The 16,366-nt window shown below is 40.4% G+C and overlaps 1 protein-coding gene across 2 annotated transcripts in view; it reads right to left on the bottom strand.

Moving 5' to 3' along the window:
* Positions 1 to 16,366, bottom strand: part of LOC306962164 (CUB and sushi domain-containing protein 1-like) — a 388,198-nt gene that overhangs the window by 73,629 nt on the left and 298,203 nt on the right. For both annotated transcript variants that reach the window (XM_079555239.1, XM_079555240.1), the window contains exons 25-32: positions 15,853 to 16,009; positions 13,671 to 13,862; positions 10,944 to 11,070; positions 9,569 to 9,780; positions 8,234 to 8,425; positions 6,917 to 7,055; positions 4,232 to 4,419; positions 2,376 to 2,570 (exon numbers count right to left, since the gene is read on the bottom strand). In XM_079555239.1, the coding sequence (XP_079411365.1) occupies positions 2,376 to 2,570; positions 4,232 to 4,419; positions 6,917 to 7,055; positions 8,234 to 8,425; positions 9,569 to 9,780; positions 10,944 to 11,070; positions 13,671 to 13,862; positions 15,853 to 16,009 (1,402 nt within the window). The remainder of the gene's footprint in view (positions 1 to 2,375; positions 2,571 to 4,231; positions 4,420 to 6,916; positions 7,056 to 8,233; positions 8,426 to 9,568; positions 9,781 to 10,943; positions 11,071 to 13,670; positions 13,863 to 15,852; positions 16,010 to 16,366) is intronic.

Here is a 16,366-nt window from a genome sequence, read left to right as displayed (position 1 = left end):
ACAGTGCCATCCACGTGCCAAAGAATGCAACGTATGTAAACTAATAGAAAAAAAACTGTCTTTAATATGTAAATGACCCATCTTCTTCTTTGCGAAAACCCCACCCAAAAAAACAATGTATATTCTAAAATGCCACATCAGGTTAAAAACATCCTTTTTAAAAATGTAAAAGTGTAATAAAATGGCAATTTTGGTAATAACTTTGAAACAAGGCACACACAACCATAAAAACAGGACAAACTGTCAATTACCAGGAAATGTGGTTCATATTCCCTTGTCATCTCTGGTTACTGTGCTTAATCAATCCCTTAACCATGTTATCACTGTGCTGGAAAGCAAAGTGCAGCCACTCATTATATTAATTTAAGAGTAATAAGTATGATCATTCCATCATCTCCTGATAAATGGAGGGAAATCTTGAGACAAACTGGTTGAACCTAGCATTAAAATAAAAAAGAAACTCCAGATGAAAGCAGTTCTGTCAGTGGTCTCTTCCTATTGTTACTGCCAGTGCAATTATCCAATCTTCTACCACTCTTCCAGCCGCATTTTGCTTCTGTCTCTCAAACTTTATTAGGCACATGTTCCAGACCTTTTGAATGCTTAACACATTCAAAGCAGGTGTTATTTTAAATTCTTCCCTTGTCTCGTCACCTTGCTCAGTAGCTTATTTGAATTTTCGCCCCTTATGGCACCGGGTCAGGGCTCTCTTACTTTGAAGATCACACACAGTTGCGCAGTCACACAAAGCACAGAATGGCAGTTTGGCAGGTGTCGCTTTCTTGGCTCTCGGAGCTGTCAATCAAACCGACAGTTCAGCCTCCCGATTCTTGACAGACTGTCTCAGATGCACAGCACACACAGATACGCGCAAATACTGGGGAATTACAGGCCTTAGAGTATCAGTCTCACACAAGGCTGCAGTGGTGGAGCTTTATGACATTTTAGTATTTGTCCCAATATGTACCACTAAAACACTTCGACGTAATGCTGTGTTGGTAACAAAATAGAAGAGATTCTCTTTCAGGTCCTCAAAACAATTATCAATGGAACATAAAGCTGATATTTCAAATGCCTACAAAGGCTTTCATGTAATTAAAAGATTTTTCACATTTTGTGAAACATTTTTCACTAAGCTCACCTATTGCAGAGGATACTGCACACCTGGACAAGTCAAGTGTCGATCACGTGAATATGCTAAATGTAATTTCATCACGCTGCACTTTATATTCAAAAGTCCATGTCAAATAAAGGCAAAAAGAAAATAATATTGATAAAAACTGTAACATTCATTTTACAGGCAACTGGTAATTATTTTTTCACACACTTAGATTTTCCTCCATGTCACGCACAATGTGTTTTTCAGGAAACTGAAATGGCAGATCATGTCAAAGGGACAAGTCAAAGTGATTCAATATATATTCATTAGATCTTTCGAATATTTTAAGTCGAGGTCATCATAAAATCCACAATCCACAACTACACAATAATGAAAACTAGGGTTCGACAAAGCAATGAAGCATTTCCTTCAGAGAAAGAAAAGCCACTGTGCACACATTCCTCTAATGTTTTCCCACATTGCTGCAGCTCGTGTACGAACTAAAGTAGGAACCAAAATAGTCTGTTACGCCTCGCCTTCTGCATGAAACACTCTCAAATCAGAACTGAAAGCGTAAGAACTCATTTCTACTACTACGACTACTACTATGACTGCTGTTTTCCCTCGATCCGAAGAGAAAGATCATCTAGGTCTTTCTTTGTCTATTGGAAAGTGTCTGAATGTTTATGTGAATATCTGTATTTTTACTCAAAGTAAGCATTTTATCGATCCACACACTTCCTTGTTTTTGATCTGATCTTGATTCCAACTATCTGGTTAAATTAAAGGTGCATTATGCAACTTTTTATGTGGGAAAAAAAAGCCTTTTGTTTGTAATTACATTTGTAGTGACAAAGCCGGTGTACGAGTGTCCAGCATGGTGCCTTCACCTTCACAGTCCATCACAGTGGTCACTAGGACGCTCCAGGATCAATTGTTTTGTTGGTTTTCTGGTGGTTTTCTGGTCAGCAGTGAAAACCTTCCAAACGACTGATCCTGGAGCATCCTAGTGACCACTGTGATGGAAAGTAAAGGGCGGCATGAATCATGATGATCACTCATACAGCAGCTTTGGCACTACAAGGTCAAATACGCACAAACATCACCTTTTTTTTGTACATAAAAAGTTGCATAATGCACCTTGAAAGTAGATACAAATTAAACATTGAAAACACTGACGCGGGGACAGTTTGTGGCTTGTACCGCTAAGGAATAAATTGATAATGAAATGAAAATAAAATCTATTCACCAATGCAAGCATGTGTCCTTCTCTTACCTTTGCATGATGGCAGAGGCTTGTCCCAAATTGGCTTCCCATCGGAGCCCATGATGCAGGTGATAGTGTCTCCGCCCACAGTGGTGTAACCATGGTGACAGTTGTAGGACACCTGAGATCCCAGTTTATAGTCATACCCAGTCCGACTGGCGTTCATTGTGCTCCCAGGGTCAAAACAGGCCTCTCTCGGTTTTTCTGTGGTCAATGAAATGTTGTGTAAACATCCCACCAATAAAGAGTTTAGTTAGACAATTAACATCCCTGGCCAAGTCTCAGTAAGCTGCATTATGATTCAAAGGGAGAGGAGGGAGTCAAAAAGTGCCTTGGATCTTTATGACTTGGCCCGGTGCCAGCTTGTTTGCTATTCAGTGATCAGCCAATAAGAATGAGATATTGGGCTTGACAGAGGGAAACAGACACAGAGCGTGAGATTCGCAGAGAGACATACGGAGAGAGAGGGAGGGGGAGGGTGGGCTAGAATCAAGGAGATGATTAAGGTTGTATTTTAATTAGAGCGATGGCAGATGAAAGCTAGCGAATCAATGACGAAAGTAGAGGTGTGCGAGCTACCGAGAGGCAGGAAACAAAACCCAAAAAAACAAGATTATCTTTTTATTAATTAAAGACAAATAACGTGGAATAAAGAAGGTATTAAGAAAGAGAGAGGGGGGGGGGGGGGGAGAAGATGACAGCAGCTCTATGGTATATGCTCGTCAGTGGGGCAGGTAATAATATGATCCACAATGAGCTGAGCTGTGAAATCAACCCAACTTAAAAGTTGTAAACTCGAAATGCAATGTAATAGGCAGGAGCAGACAACTTTCACTGATGAGGCATAACATTAAGACCACTGGCAGATGAAGGGATTTTCTCTTCATTAAAGGAATAGGCCACCGTTTTTATATATTAAGATATGTTCTTACCTCACTTTAGTCGAGTTAATATATCCCCGTCTGGTCATTGTCCGCGCGCTCTGTCACGCAAACGGAGCACATACGCAGCCTCTCCCATATGTGACATAGCTCCGAAAAAGCTCACGATAGAAGCTACCAAGCTCTTCCACGTGTTCCCTATTTAAATAAAGTTACGTGAAGTGTTTTCATGCGAAGTATATTTACACAGAAATGTAACGTGTCGATTTTATAAGCAAATAAAAAGGGGGACTTTATTGTGAGGCGTAATGATACGAGGAGTAAAACGTCCGCGCAGTAACTCCTAAAGGTTATTGACGGAAGTGAGCGGGGGAAGTCTTTAGGAGTTACTACGCGGACGCTGTGCTCCTCGTATCATTACGCCTCACAATATAGTCCCCCTTTTTATTTGCTTATAAAATCGACACGTTACATTTCTGTGTAAATATACTTCGCATGAAAACACTTCACGTAACTTTATTTAAATAGGGAACACGTGGAAGAGCTTGGTAGCTTCTATCGTGAGCTTTTTCGGAGCTATGTCACATATGGGAGAGGCTGCATATGTGCTCCGTTTGCGTGACAGAGCGCGCGGACAATGACCAGACGGGGATATATTAACTCGACTAAAGTGAGGTAAGAACATATCTTAGTATATAAAAACGGTGGCCTATTCCTTTAAGGCACGGGGGGAAATTTAGTACTCAAAGAGGACGCATTAGAACAAAGGGGGAAGTGTAGGGGTTTGAGAAAGTCTGAAAATGAGTTCATGGCCATCAAATATAAGCACATGTTTTTGAGTGGGTTAGTAATAAATGTATCTCAGTGATTTTGCACATTCGGTGACATATTTTGCATGCTATTCACATTCATACATTTTTCCTTTGTAGAACATTCGTGAAGACTTTTTTTTTGGTCAAGGTAAAGTCTGAAAAGTTTAATTACCTCTGAATTCGATGGCGAACCCGGACATGCCCAGTGAAGCATCCGACCTGAACGCCAGGAAGAGGCTGTTGCTGCTGCTCTCGATGCGCTCTGGGGCCTGGTTGCCTTGGAGACTTGCAAGTAAAGGTCCGTTAGAGTCCTCACCTTCGTAGATGTGCAGAAAGTCGTAACTGGGCTCCATGTTAAAACTGAGGGCGAAAGTGAACAAGTCATTTCACGCATCCATATAATACAAACACATAGAAATAGTACTTTTCAGTATTTAGATTATAACTTTTAACTTGCGGTTTCTTTTCAGGGATCAGAAACACTTTTGTATTTGTGAAACGACACTGCCTTTATTTGGCAAGAAAGCGCAGCCACCGTATAACATCCCAGCTCTAGCAGTGAATGTTAAAAGTGCAGTGTGAACTCATTGTGGTCCCTTGTAGAGCTTCTTTCCAAACTTTTTCACTTTGACACATCTTCCTTGGCTCTCTTTACATATGTGATGACACCCGGTCCTCCTGAGGCTATAGTATGAAAGCACACATCCAGACAGGCTTCCTACTGAGTGTTTGCTTTGATAGTGGGGAAGTTAGTCTTGTCTCTGACCTGTCACAAAGTAAGTCCGCATATAGCACCTGCATAATATATTTGCCAAAAGAGCCAGCATATATTAACTAGTAGGACATACAACACCATTCTTCTTGAACGTCAAGCATAGAGTGCTTGACGTTCAAGAAGTTAGGTGTGTGTTTTAGATACTGCTTGTACACACGATTACTCGGTATTGGCACTACTAAAAATGCCCTTTGACAAACCGCCACTTCTCTGAGTGCCAGGAGTCTGCTTACACATTACGGGTACACAGCAGCGCACCTGCATTAAACCTTCATCAATACTGTAGTGCTTTGCCGCTTGTCAGAACTCCCGAGCCTTCACAGTGCATACTGGCTGCTTCATCCTGCCGAGACTTCATTGTCCATAAACCGGTGCACTTTACGAGAGAAGTGCGCATGTGTTGGTAAAGCCAAAAGCCACCCTCAAAACTGGAGAGGGGTATACAGTTATTCTGTTTGGTTGACCTTCCATACTGCCAGGTGTAACATAATATATTTAAAATGTGTGAAAACAGATTAGCTTGCATGTCCTTCTTAGTCATCATCTCAAGGCTTTAAGTAGTAAAACACAAAGCAACAATCACGAGTCAGTCAAAACGGATGAAGTGCAATTTACATCTGGCTTATGCCAGACTCACTGCAGAAATACGTTTGTCAAACACTGATTAGAAAAATCAGAAAAAGTGTAAAATGACTGACGTAGAAGCCGATTTAAAGCTCCATGGACAGAACAGGCTTATCTATGCATGAGCTCTGTGTGGCCAAACACGGAGCTGATCCATGTTAATACAGTCTGCATTAAAGGCATCAGGGTTTAAATAGTGAAGCTGTGAATAACTTTATAGACTGGGCAGCAAGAAGATGAAAAATGATCATTATAGTCAATGTATTGCAGCACCATAGTGTGGGGGAAAAAAATGAAAAAAATGTTGCACTCTGTATATTTTCTGCACTTTATAATATTGCACACTAATTGGTAATTTGTACTTTGTATTTGTATATTGCACTTTATTTGTATACTGCCTTTTTATATTGTATTAGCTGTTGTTAGGTAAATTGCCTTTTGTTATGTACTTTTAACTCTGTCATTTTAATTGTGTAGAACTACAGATGGAAATTAGCATAGTGCTAAATCTGGTGCAGCCATATTTTTAATGTAACTGCACATTGTCCTGATTAAATAAACTAAACTAAAAAACAAAACAAAAGATACAGTACATGCAAGGCTTAGACAGATTAAAAAACTTCCATACCAAATGTTCACCCATTTTCATGCCAAACTGTCCAATCTATGAAAGTAATTAGACTAAACAAATTAAAGCAAATACTTTTTTATGACTTTGTATTCAGAACTGCAATTATTCTAAAATCAAACAAAACAGCCACGCAACAGTCCTGCAGGTTTAGTCCTTTAATCCTGGTTCATCATGTAGCGCCTATTTAGACTGATTTGTTCTGATGTGATAGGGAGTAAAAAATTGAGAGCTGCAGGTATAGAGTAATCAATATAAATAATATTGACTTTTGCACACTGGGCTATTATAGTCTTTGGATTTCAGACTTTAAGACGTCAGCCAAATCTATATTCTATTACAAGCTATTATTAAAATTTAAGTTATAGTTGAATGTACTTTTGCTTGGTAAAACTTTCACAGTAGGCTTTGACAAATTAAGCCCTGTCCACTTTGGCAGAAAATGAGAGGTTGCTCTCATCAGAATTGGCAGACCAAAAAACATAGCATCCCTGGCCAAAGCTGATATTTTCATAATGATAAATTAGGAATGAATCATAAAACCTGGCAGACTTCACACATCTACAATGAAACTGTGTGCCATTTTACACGCAGTGGAAAATACAATGGGTTCAGACAGTACCCATACCCCCCTTTTTACTCCAGGTTTCTTAACTCAGGTATATATAGAGGCTGTACTTTGGGCTGTTCATTTCTAAATCAAGGGGCATTGGAAAGAATTTACCACAGACCTACATTTTTACAACAAGTATTTTAGTATCAGGCTAAAACAGAAATAGTTCTCTGTGGTATGAAAACTTTCTGAACCCACTTAATGTGTGCAGACCAACCTCTTAAAGATTAATGCTATAACAAAATCTGGGTTGACTCGGATTCTCCAGTCGCACTCCTTCCCTGCCGGATAGGGTTGGGGGTAGTTGGGAGAGAGGATCACTCCGGATGGACCACTTACATTCCCGCCGCAGGTAGCTGGAAAAAGATAAGACAAAGAAGCAGGAAAATAAGAAGATGATGTCAAATGACACTGACCCATGACTGACCACTGTGATGATAGTTAGATAAACAGCTAGTAGCACATCCACAGGTTTGCGACTGGGGTGCAAAGTGCAGAGCAGAACCAGGGCTGGATGGGAAATCTAGTTACAGGGAATTAGACTGGGGGGTAATTAAGGATGAACCACCCCTGGCAGTCCTGTTATCGCACAACAAATTACAGGGCAAGAGTGCAATAACAGCTGGAAAGGGGATTGGAGAGGCAGTTGTAATTTTGTGACGTGAAGGCTGAATTTCGAACATAAAAAGGCGTCATGTGGGTGTGAATAGATTACCAACAGTGAAATAGACGTAAACAGAAGTATTAACGCTCACACACGACACAGTGCGGTGCTGGGTTCAACGAAGCAGAGCAGCACGAGTGATTGGATCGGTACACTTAAGTTAGTTATGCAAAACGTGAGGGTACAAGTGAAGGGAGAAAGAGACCGCTCACACAACCAACTTAACCAGCAGTCCTTTGATATTGAGATTTAGATTAGCAGTGTTTTTATTTTATTGATGTGTACAGCTCTTAACTTATGCTCCGATAGTACGAAATGATATATGCTCCCTTAATAATAGCAGTCTGCAGTCTTTTCTCTGTTTAACTAGCATGGAAAACACAGAAGAACACGTAAGACAACTTTAAGTTAAAGTTAGAAAATAAATGGCGGTGTTGCAAAAGCAGTGCTGAGTGGGATGTGGACGCTCACTGAGCCACACGCAGCAGGTGGGCTAAATGGCAGCGATAATAGGAGGAAAGAGTGCAAACAACTTTGATATTTTCCATCTGATTTAATAAGGGAATCTGCTGCTTCCTAACTCACTTTCAGCCTCCAACTCTCATTTGCTTGGCCCTCAGCTGGATTAATTGCAACGAATGAATTCTAAAACTACTTAATTTTTTTATTTCTCTCATTTGAAAAAAACAACATATCAGCAAGCAAACTGTCCTCAATCAATATTTATATGAGTTCTACTTTTCAAACACCAATGAACGTCACCCTTTCAAAATGTGCACAACAAATACAACATGTTATGTACAAATATTTATTTATTGTTTTAACCATTTAGTTTTTTGGAAGCAGGAACAGTTAGACTGGTAAACATACCTATGCAGGTGGGTGGGTCTGGTTTCCAGTAGAAACGGTTGTCCATGCGCACACAGGTGATGCTGTCCTCTCCGTGGAGCTGGTACCCGGGATCACACTGAAATGTCATACTGTCTCCAGGCTCCCTGCTGTCTCCATATCGAGAGCCATTCACCGGGACTCCTGGGTCATTGCAGGTGATGGCTGTGTTCGCTGCAGAGAAAAGGTGGCGCAGAGGTTATCGCTTGTGATTCAAGAAGGTCCCAGGTTCGATCCCCGGCCAGAGGGGGCGTTTCTGTTCTCCCCGTGTGTGTGTAGGTTTCCTCCAAGTAGTTTTCTCTATCACTAAAATATGTACAAGAGGTTCCCCTCTGGGGCCAGGACTCACCTTGAAATAAGATTCCTAATATCAGTGGGACTTATCTGGTTAAATAAAGGCCAAAGAATATCTCTTTTTACTACAGAACTACAAAACTTCAAAACTGCTATGTACAGCGAGATCTATATTTCTATTATCATTATTAGTTCAAATAAAATAAAATGTTATCACCTAATGACTTAATTGAATTGAATACATCTTTAAACTGCTTTAAACACTGCTGTGTCTGTAAATATCACCTTTGCTTCAGTAAATCAAGGCAGGGGGACATGTAAAGAGGCATTACCATAGTAATGGAATAATGCTGCTTTCATTACCATGTTAACTCAAGCAAATATTTAGTGCCTTTAATGTGGGCTGAGCTGAAAAAACACAATATGGGAGTAAAATTGTGATATAGACCATGTTGTCTAAATATTTATGGACTGGTATAGGCACCTTGTTATAAAGTCTCCAGTCCACTAACTTTTCGTTCCCAGGGAGTGTGATTGATTTTTGTTGCAACAGTGATTCGCAGTGACTTGGCCACTGGCTCTAAAATGACAGTGGCAGAGACATTTTGGGGTCCAGTGGCTCAAACAGTAAAGGCTATTCCTACAACGCAAGGACAAGTTTAACTCTTCAATCCCCTATGCTTACTAATGTATGCAGACTTGTTTGAGCATTTACACATTGCCCCCTCTGTGTCTATGCAGTTTGTAACATCTTTTAGCCATATTTCCCCCCAAAAAAAACAAAACAAAAAGTAACATTATTCTGACAACTGCAGCATAGAAATGTAGCTTGGCATGCTAAAAAAAACAAGTGTTCATTCTGGATATTTGTCAGTGTTTAAAAAAAAGGTTGTGGCCTCGCACCAGAGGATCAGCGATTTGAGTCCAGAAGATTTTCATATAAATCACTGCAACTCTCCTGCATATTTTTTTTCTTTCTAACTTTTGGTAGTTCCTTTGGCTGCATAGAGTACATATACTTACTGGAGAACTGTATGGAGAACCCCTGCTTGCTGATGAAATAGTCAGAGTCGAACTGCAGAGTGAGGATGTTGAATGTGGAGTGGATATCTTCAGGTAAAGCCGGACCGGACCACTCTTTCAACAAGATCCCTCCGTCTGACGTTCCAGACGGACCATCCCACACTCTCAGGATGTCATGACCAATTTCAGTGTCAAAGACGATAAAATGAAGACTGAAAATTAAAAAAACAACAACAACAAAAAAATCACTTATTTTTTGTTTAAAGTGGACAAATTATTGTGGCTTATAAACCTACAGGCAGTGGTGGGACTTGTTTGTATTAAAGGAATAGGCCACCGATTTTACATACTGAGTACTTTGAAGTACGCGCAGTAATATCGTTGAAGTACTCCAGGTGTTATTACGCCATACAATATAGTGCCCCTTTTTATCCGCTTAGATCGACATGTTTAATTTTGTGTAACTAGAATTGGATTGCGTAAAGGCTAAAGTAACTGTATTTAAAAAGGGAACAGCTTGTTAGCTTCTAACTTCACATCGGTTTGGAGCTATACCTTTGCTGGGAGAGGCTAAACACTAACAACATTTGCATGACTGAGCACACGCACAAAAAACAGACAGTTACGGGTACCAATCAACTCATCTAAGCTAAGGTACGAACATATCTCAGTATCTAAAAACAGTGGCCTATTCCTTTAAACGGAATATGCAAACTTGACTTTTGTTTTCACTAACAATCAATGGCACCATGATGAACACAGTAGTGGAGCAGAAAGGCTCAGAATGATGGTTAATGGACTGTAAAAATGCAATATTTTGTCTGTTACCCAACAAAATCCAGGAGAAACAAATCTAAGTGCCTCATTAGTAGTAGAAATGATCAAACAAACCGGATAATTCAAACCTGTGTGCAAGAGGCAACACACTACTCCGGATATGCTATTGACGAGGAAACAATGCTGTAACATTGCTAATGGTTCAAAAAAAAGTCAATTTAGCAAGATATGTCCTCTTTAAAACCTCCTGCGGTTCCAGAGAACAAACAGTAGCTAAATTTACAGAGAAGCTCGGTGCTCACAAACCTGACATAAGGATTAATGTGCTGTGATCTCCAACACAGCAGCGGGTTTGACAGGGAGCATTTATCAATAAGTAATGAAAAAATAACACCTGACACTCTTGTATGTGTACGCTACATAAATTCACCACAAAAGAATATATTAAGCTCTTTCTTCTTCAATAAACTAATTCGACTCGGTGTTATGTGCTGTGTTGATAAATTTGAAACATTAAAAAGCCATTCTTATAGTTTGGTGTTTAAGCCAAGGCACAGTAGGTGAGCAGGTGGAGTGGGTCATGCATCATAGTGATTACCTGATGGTCTTGCCGGTGTCCGCCTCTATGGTCCAGGTACAGTGCAGGTTGTTGTCATAGGGGGCAGGGTATCCCGGGGAGAGGATCCGACCCGACACAGCGCCAGTGATGTGACCCCCACACTCCGCTACAAGGACACAACACAGCGCATTAGCTACACAGTACACAGCTATAACGTCAAAGCAAAGCCCTAATCTCGAGCCAGATAGGACAAATGTGGAACACTAGAACATCCTTTGGTGAAAAATAACAGCAATTAACACTTGTTCTATGACTATTATTGTATGTAGATCTTTGTTTTAGCCTTTATAAATTGCATCTCTTTAACCATCATTTTTGGGAGTAATTACTAAGGGCAAGAAGGTTGATCTGGTAGAAAGTCTAGAATCAATACATCAACCTTGAATTATAAGTTGCAGTACTCGATGCCATAAGACAAGATTCATTTTAATAATCTGGGGGAAAATAGTAATAATGACGCCAGCAGATACAATCTAATTACATATTACAAATAATGTCATATTGCATTAAAACAACAACCAACTATTGTCTCTATATTTAAATGATTAGAAAGCCATAGCTGTGGTTGATGATTTGAAGCAAAGCTCGACTTGTGTGTTTATCTAAAAGAACCATTAATAATATAATTTCTCATTGTTTTACCCAAGGCAATAAGTCCGCGAATACTAAGGAAAACAAGAAAAAAAAAGCTGCAGACATAACAAGGCACACACTGGAGCATAATGTGTTTATTTACTGCGTGTTATCTAAAAGTCTACTCCAACAATATGAAAACACTGTTTTCACTTTTTCCCCCAAAGCCAAATCCTGTATCAGTTGGAAATAACATGACTCCATTATGACCCATTGTACTCAAACAACTCTAAGTATAAGGTGAAGAATGGCATCAGAGCCGGGAAGAAGCAGGAGGACAAAGATAAAGATGAGAAAGAGCTGGAGGAGGCGGGAGCTGTACAGGAGGAAGAGGAAGGAGGAGGTGGAGGAACTGACCAGTGCGGGACACCACGCTCTCTACGGGTACTCCTGTTTCCCCTACCTCCAAAAACATGCTGGTCATTTCACATCTGTTGGTCCAGAAAACATGACTTTTTCTTCCCATATTTCAAGTGAAGACCAAAAGGCTCTCATTTAACAGCAAGTTCAAATCTATCATCATCTCCAAATAACTGGATCAGCTTCAAAGACAAACATTTTTCTTCTGCCTCAAGCCCACACCAACAGATGGAAGAATGTCCTGCGCTAATCATTTCACCTGACAGTGTTTATAATGTAATGCCTTATCCGTGCATTCTTTAGATGCAAGTAATATTTTGTTAGAAAGAAAAATCCACCAGTTTGGTGTGAAAAGGAGAAAATTATGGTATAGAAATAGCTTGTGGCAAAGTGTCTCCTCAATGCACTCTGGTGTAGTGATATGGGACTGAGTGAAGTAGACAGGCAAGACAAACACTTCACCCAGACAGACAAAGCAGCAGAAATACAAAGGTAGCTGCAGAGGTAGTTAGCCCTGGGCTCTGTCAGCAAGTATTCTCTAGATTGTTGGCTTACCTGAAGTACGGCGGCAACAGAGCACCATCAAATTAATGACTGACTACACTTAGGGATGTGTACACACCTGTCGAAAGCCACCCAATGCTACATACACCCACACACACACATACACACTGTTGCCAGTGGCAACCACATCAGGCCAGGTTTCTCCGTTGAGAGTCAGATGTGCAGCACAAAAAAGCTCATACCGTTTGACTATGAAGTGGGAAAATCCAAACTGGCAGCTGCCAAATGCCCTCGTCACCCAAACAAGGTAGAAATACTTACAAGGCAAAAAGCGCTTTAATTTGTAAATCATGCAGAGCCTGGAAAATATTGATGCAGGCTGTAAAAATATGGCCTTCCAAAATTGCAAATTTGCTTAGGGGATCTCCCAAGATTTCTAAGAACAATACAAACAATTGTCAGATTCATGCTTCACCAGATGCAGCCTGTTGTTTTAAAGTAATGCAATGGCCAAGTGCTCACAAAAGCCATAAACAAAAAACACCTTTCACAGGTCCATAGTAATAATAGAAAATAATTCCCCACACTCAAGCACCTGAATTGTTTGGCACACACCTCTCCAACCTAATTAAGAGCTGCCAACCTCCAACTAAGGCGAAAGCGGCCGCCTGGCATACTGTCTGTGGAACTGGCCGGAAAACATTGTAAAGTCTTATCATCAGGAAAATGCACCAGATTTTGGAGAAACCACAACACAGCAGTTTTGAAATGATGGTAAAGGTACGAGATGCTCATCTTCGGCTGTCATGTGTCAAGTGAAGTTTAGTTTTTATTGATTTAGAATCCAGTTCTAGTGAAGGGCAGCATTGTCTAGTTGTGGAAATCGAGAAAAATGCATTCTTATTCTAATGATAATCTTCTTGTCCTTCTTGAAATCTTTCCATTACACTAGAAAACTAAATTCACAACTGTAAAACTGGAGTCAAACTGAAGACCCCACTACAATGTACTTCCCAGAGGCATCTTGGTCTGTCCACTACAACAAAAGCAGGAGGGGTGTATGGAATGGGAAGCCTGAAAACATTTAACGCCTGCAGCCATAACGGTCGCTGTGTCAGTGGGATAAAACCCACCAGTGAATAATTGAGTCCCACAGCACTGATTTATTCATGTGCTCTCAACATACAGAACATGTGTAGGCATACTAACCGCTGCATGAGGGAAGAGGCTTGTCCCAGACACGACGGTCTCCGCTCAGGCAGGTCAGTGTACTGCTGCCATAGAGACTGTATCCAGGATTACAGGCATACAGGACAAACGTGTTGGCATAGTGACCGTCGTCCTGGATCTTGTAGCCGTAATTTGGGATACCTGGCTCCTCGCAGCGGACGAGGTCAAAACCTGAAAATAGACAGGATACAGTATTTCTGTAAAGGGGACACGCTGAAATACGGGCACTAGAACATCGGGGCTGCACCTAAAATAAACTCATTCTATCCAATTGTATTTGTAAAAAAGAAAGCAGAAGCATGTTCACGGCGCATAGTTATTAAAGTGAGGATCATATCATGTCTTTAAGGGATTGATATGAATTGAGAATTGAACACTTTACTTGAATGTGCTTCTCAACTTCACAAACTTTTAAAGCATTAAAGCAAGCCTTTTTAAGACATGTTCCTACAAGCTGGCATTACATCAAACACAGCCTTGCATCAATTCAGTAAAACAGGTGCACTTCTCTTCCGTCTACCTCTTTAGTTAAAGTCTGGAACAGCTGTGAGAATTCTTACGGCCTCCTTAAGAACACCTTAAACCGGCTTTACATTGTGACCCTACTTAACAAATCATCAGTAGCTTCTTTAATCTTCTTCCTGCTTGTGTGTCCGCTATCCCATGTCAGCTCTCTTAAATGTGCTATATATCTATTTATCATTGCGTCCATTGTAGCAGAACTAGTGTCACCTTCCAGCCTTTAATAGTCCCCGGATTAATGACTGTCTAATACTTTACTTGACGTATAGCCCATCCATCTTCGATTCACATACTATCTCTCCACATCATTCGCGCTACCGTGCCTTGCCTAGTGTGTTACTGTCTCTCCTTCAATCACTAACAGATGAATGCTCTGTAAATTGCCACTTTGACTTACACAACAGCTGGCCTCCAGAAAATCTCTTTAGCAACAGGATGCGAGAAAGTATCATGTATAATTTTATCTTCTTTTTCTGGAGGAGATCCAATATTCTGTTGCGCTTATTTGTTTTAAAGCAGTATTAAGTAACTCATGCCCCTAGAGGCCATAAGAGCCACTGCAGGTGTCGTAGCATGTTGTGGTTTTTTACTCACTAATTGTCCGTAAGTGTAAATACTACGCTGACAAAAAAGACAAAGGGAGAGAGGGATATTGTACACCCAATTGTACACCCCAAGTTCTAGTGGTGCTAGTTAGCTTCGCCCATTAGCCTGTTAGCTTCTTTTTCGTGATTCCATTAGTGTGTATTGGTGGCTCCGACCCAGTGCAGGAAAGTTGTAATTGTAGTTTTCTGGCCAGAGACACCAGGGGGAGGTGAAAGACCCCCCAATCATCTCATTAACACTTGTATTACACCCAGAGGGACTACGAAAAGGATTTATTAAGGTATCAAGTTACTGGGCGGGACGTGCACCATCAAATGCATACCTATACGCACCACAGTCACATTGCCCGACATCCTACTAGTCAAAATGATAGATTTGGGTAAGACAAAGGTCCCCCTATAAAACGCATGGACATATCCATGTAAAAATTGATGTACAATGTTGATTTTCACAGATGTTGTTGACCTGTTTGAAATATATATTCAAGTGGTAGTATTTTTATAGGCTCAGAGTGTGTTTTGGTTCCATCTATTGCAGCTCCGGACCTTTATTTTCATCAAAAAATTTAGCCGCGAATAAAGACAATTATTCTTTTATTCAGTGCTGTAGTTGATAACTTGCCAATAGTGGCACTGATAGTCATACTGATTGTTGTGGCTACAACAAGAGACTCACATGCAAGAATATTATGTAAATTCCATAAGCGACATTAACAGCAATGGTTTTAATTTGGAGACGTCATTTTACAGACCAAATTACTTACACACATTTACAAATAATAATAATAATAAAAGTCTGCGACAGTAACGCAGACAGTAGAGTAGACTTATGAATGGGTAAGTGGATCCTTGCTGTAAAGTGCTTTGAATGCCTAATGTAGGTGGAAAAGCGCTATATAAGTTGAGACCACTTACCATTTTGGTACATAATTTTATTCATTTGAAATATATTGGATTTTGTAATAAAACCATAAAATGATTGCTAGCTGAAAATGGCTTCTGCAAATGATTTAAAATTTTTCATTGCATCTTACTTGTGTATGATAGGCGGAAGCCCATGTCTGTCCCAGAAGCATTGCTGTTAAACTCCACCCACAAGTGATTGGAGGTGCTGTTGAGGACACAGCCGACCATGCTGTCCCGCGTGAAATTACCAAGGAGACGTGATGAGCTATTTTCTCCATCATACACCTGCAAGTGGGAGAGAAAGACAAACAAGACTAATTATAGGGATATGCATATTCTAGTATACTTTAACTGGCTTTCCTAACGTGAAGTGCCAATTTCATTTTTCTCCATGCATTTTGGCCTCCACTTCCCCTCCATAGCAGTCAGGGAGAAGAAATTGGTGCTCTGAAGTAAAAAGCTTCTTATTATCGCGCAGCTGGGTTATAAATATGAAGTACTCCTGCTTATATGTGACAGAATGGGACATGTCCACAGATTGGTAGTGACAGGACGGCAGGTGGTTTGAACGGCAAAGAAAAAAGTCGGTGCCACTGTTCTATCCCTCTGAGTTTTGCAAGTCACTGCATTTAGGAGGGAGAG

This window comes from Gobius niger, assembly GCF_951799975.1.
Source record: "Gobius niger genome assembly, chromosome: 4".
Lineage (NCBI taxonomy): Eukaryota > Metazoa > Chordata > Actinopteri > Gobiiformes > Gobiidae > Gobius > Gobius niger.
The sequence above is the reverse complement of the archived record's forward strand: the minus strand, read 5'-3'. Positions and strand labels throughout refer to the sequence as shown.